Here is a 2965-nt window from a genome sequence, read left to right on the forward strand (position 1 = left end):
ACTTATTAAATTGTGAATACCGGCTATTAGACTAAAAATTGACAGCGTGATATAACCGTAAATTATACCAAAATATTGCAAGTTATTAAAATTGTGGATTTAATGAATTCACAGTTATTAAACCATATTCACTGATTCATTGATTTGGTGTTCTAATAGTTGTAAATTGGGAAATTGTTAGAAAAATTCCAATATTTTCAGAAAAGTTTCATTTTAATCCGAAATTATTTTTATAAACACAAAAGGTTTGAGTATTTAATTTTACACAATAATATCTTATTTCTTTATGAAAAAAAAGGATGTTACTTTGAGCCAAAATGAAATATTCCGAATTTTTTATGTTCCAATTTTATTGGGACTTTTTTAATAATTTCGATTTGATTCGTAAATGGTTTACAATATCTTTGAAGAGCCGCGCCATCATATTTCCCTCCAGAAACGTGAATTTGAGATCGAAAATTTTCAAATTAGTAGCGAACAAAGCAACAAACAAAAAGATTCAACTGACGATCACCGGAAAGTGGTGAAATCATCGATAATCGACAATGGCTCAAGCCGCAAGACTCAATCTCCGGATGCAAAAAGAAGTCAAACTCCTCCTCACCGACCCACCTCCCGGTGCTTCTTTCCCTCACCTCTCTCCCACCTCCGATCTTTCTTCCTTCTCTCTCACCGCCATCGATGCCCGTAAGCTAACACCTCCTCGTATCAACATTCACTTCTTTTTCCCATAATGCTCGTCCGCTACTTCTTTTACAATTCATTATTCTTTAATTCGTTTCTTTAACAGAGATCCAGGGTCCCGAAGATACAGTTTATGAAAAGGGGGTTTTCAAGATTAAGATCCAAATACCCGAAAGGTGATACATCTCATAACCGAAACCTTTTCCTTTTATGTAGACAAGGTGTTTGTTGTTTTGTCTGTGTGAATGATATCGATGGATTTGGGTGTTTTTCATAGGTACCCATTTCAGCCCCCTATTGTAACGTTTGCCACTCCTATTTACCACCCAAACATCGACACAGGAGGCCGAATCTGTCTTGACATTCTTAACCTCCCTCCAAAGGTACTTTATTCAACCAAGTAAATTTAATGTCGTTTTTACTGTTTGAATTTCTTATTGAATGTTGAACCAGGGTGCATGGCAACCATCTTTAAACATTTCTACTGTTCTAACAAGCATTGGATTGTTACTGAGTGAACCCAACCCTGATGATGGCCTAATGTGTGAAGCTGTAAGTCATTAAATATGTCAATATGTTATGAATAATTGTTGTAAAAGATAATTACTTATTGATTATACACATTTGTTTGAATGTCTAGAGCAAAGAGTATAAATACAACAAACAAGTCTTTGATCAAAAGGCACGATCCATGACTGAAAAATATGCCAAATCTGATACTTCAGGGTCAAAGTCAAACACAGGGGTAAATGAGGAACCTTTAAATTTAACCCCCCAGTCACAAATTCAAGAACCAAAGCAAGATTTGAAAGATTTTCCATTTGATCATAATGATCAAGATAACATACAAGAACCGATTAGGTCAAAAAAACTATGTCTTTCTGGCAAGAATCTACAACAAGAAGCCATGGATTCAACCAAAGACTCCATTGATGGAACTTGCTTTACAAACCCTAAAAGAAAGAAGCTTGGTTTGAGTGGAAAGAAACAATCTTTAGGGCTTTTAAGCATACCCCAGAATAAAGAAAATGATTATAATGGGAAAACGGGTTCATGTGGTGGAAATAACATGTCAAAGGTGCCACAAGATGATAATGGAAAGCCTACAAAGTTAAGAAAGCCACTTCAAGTTATGGAAGAAAATGATAATCATAACATGAAGGTAAAAGTAGACCATGGAAATTCGACTACAAGTGATTTGAAAGATTGTGGTGAAAGAGCAGAAGGAGAGGGATTGTGTGATTTAGGGGAAGTGATTGTATTGGATAGTGAAGATAGTGAAGAGGAAACAACAAACACCATGAAATCTAGACGTTTGATTGCAAGAAAGAGGTTGTTGGGTAAATATTAAGCTTTGGAGAAGTGTTAACATTAACATTGTTTTCAAGTTTGATAAAGAACACTACTTTTTGCTTTGTTATCACTTAGTATTTCTCATACTAAAAAATGAACTTTTAATGTTTTTATGACTCTTTTTGTATTATTATTAAGTCGGAGATGATGGTGGAAATGATATATATGGATAGAAGTTTGATTTCATATCATTGTTTTGTATTTTATGTGTTGATAACTTGTATTATGCAATTCACTCTATAGTAGAGTATGCATTGTAAACATCGTAAATGTTCAAGATTAATCACGAGATGATTCTATTCATGGCCATAGTTTCTGTTTTGTAATGTTTTTTGCCATGATGAGTAATTTGTCTTTTTTATATTTTATATGGTTTTATGATGACATAGATACTTTTGATTACATTCACACTAATCTTATATTTGTAGCTAAAATGGGTTAGATATTTCAATATGTTAACCAATATAGAGGTAATCTAATTATACACATGTAACAAAATTAATAAATTGGGTCCTCATCCTTTGAATACCTAAAAATGCACTTAAATTTTCTTATAAAAACAAAAATAATCAATAAAATAATAAGAATAGCTATTATTATTTCCTTACGAATCAACTAATAATAAAATGAAATGATGGTTTTATATAATAACTAGGCGAATGTCCGCGCGTTACGCATAAAAACCTATATAGTTGAAGTCTTTATAAATATATGTTTTTTTAAAATATAACAATAATGTTGTTGTTAACTTTGATATAATAATTCTTATACTAAATTGATATAATATATTGGTTATTTTGAATATTATATATATATATATATATATATATATATATATATATATATATATATATATATATATATATATATACACACACACACACACACACACATCTAGTATAACAACATTATCTTAATCGTTTGAATG

At 31.5% G+C, this 2965-nt stretch overlaps 1 protein-coding gene across 1 annotated transcript; it reads left to right on the forward strand.

The window, feature by feature from the left end:
- The first annotated feature begins 379 nt into the window (after positions 1 to 379).
- Positions 380 to 2223, forward strand: LOC111918604 (probable ubiquitin-conjugating enzyme E2 37). Its single transcript, XM_023914248.3, has 5 exons — positions 380 to 687; positions 791 to 860; positions 962 to 1067; positions 1138 to 1236; positions 1325 to 2223. Exons 1-5 carry the CDS (start codon positions 546 to 548, stop codon positions 2033 to 2035), a joined length of 1128 nt encoding a protein of 375 aa, XP_023770016.1. The 5' UTR covers positions 380 to 545; the 3' UTR covers positions 2036 to 2223.
- The last annotated feature ends 742 nt before the right edge of the window (positions 2224 to 2965 follow it).

The sequence above is a fragment of the Lactuca sativa genome, chromosome 5 (assembly GCF_002870075.4).
Source record: "Lactuca sativa cultivar Salinas chromosome 5, Lsat_Salinas_v11, whole genome shotgun sequence".
Lineage (NCBI taxonomy): Eukaryota > Viridiplantae > Streptophyta > Magnoliopsida > Asterales > Asteraceae > Lactuca > Lactuca sativa.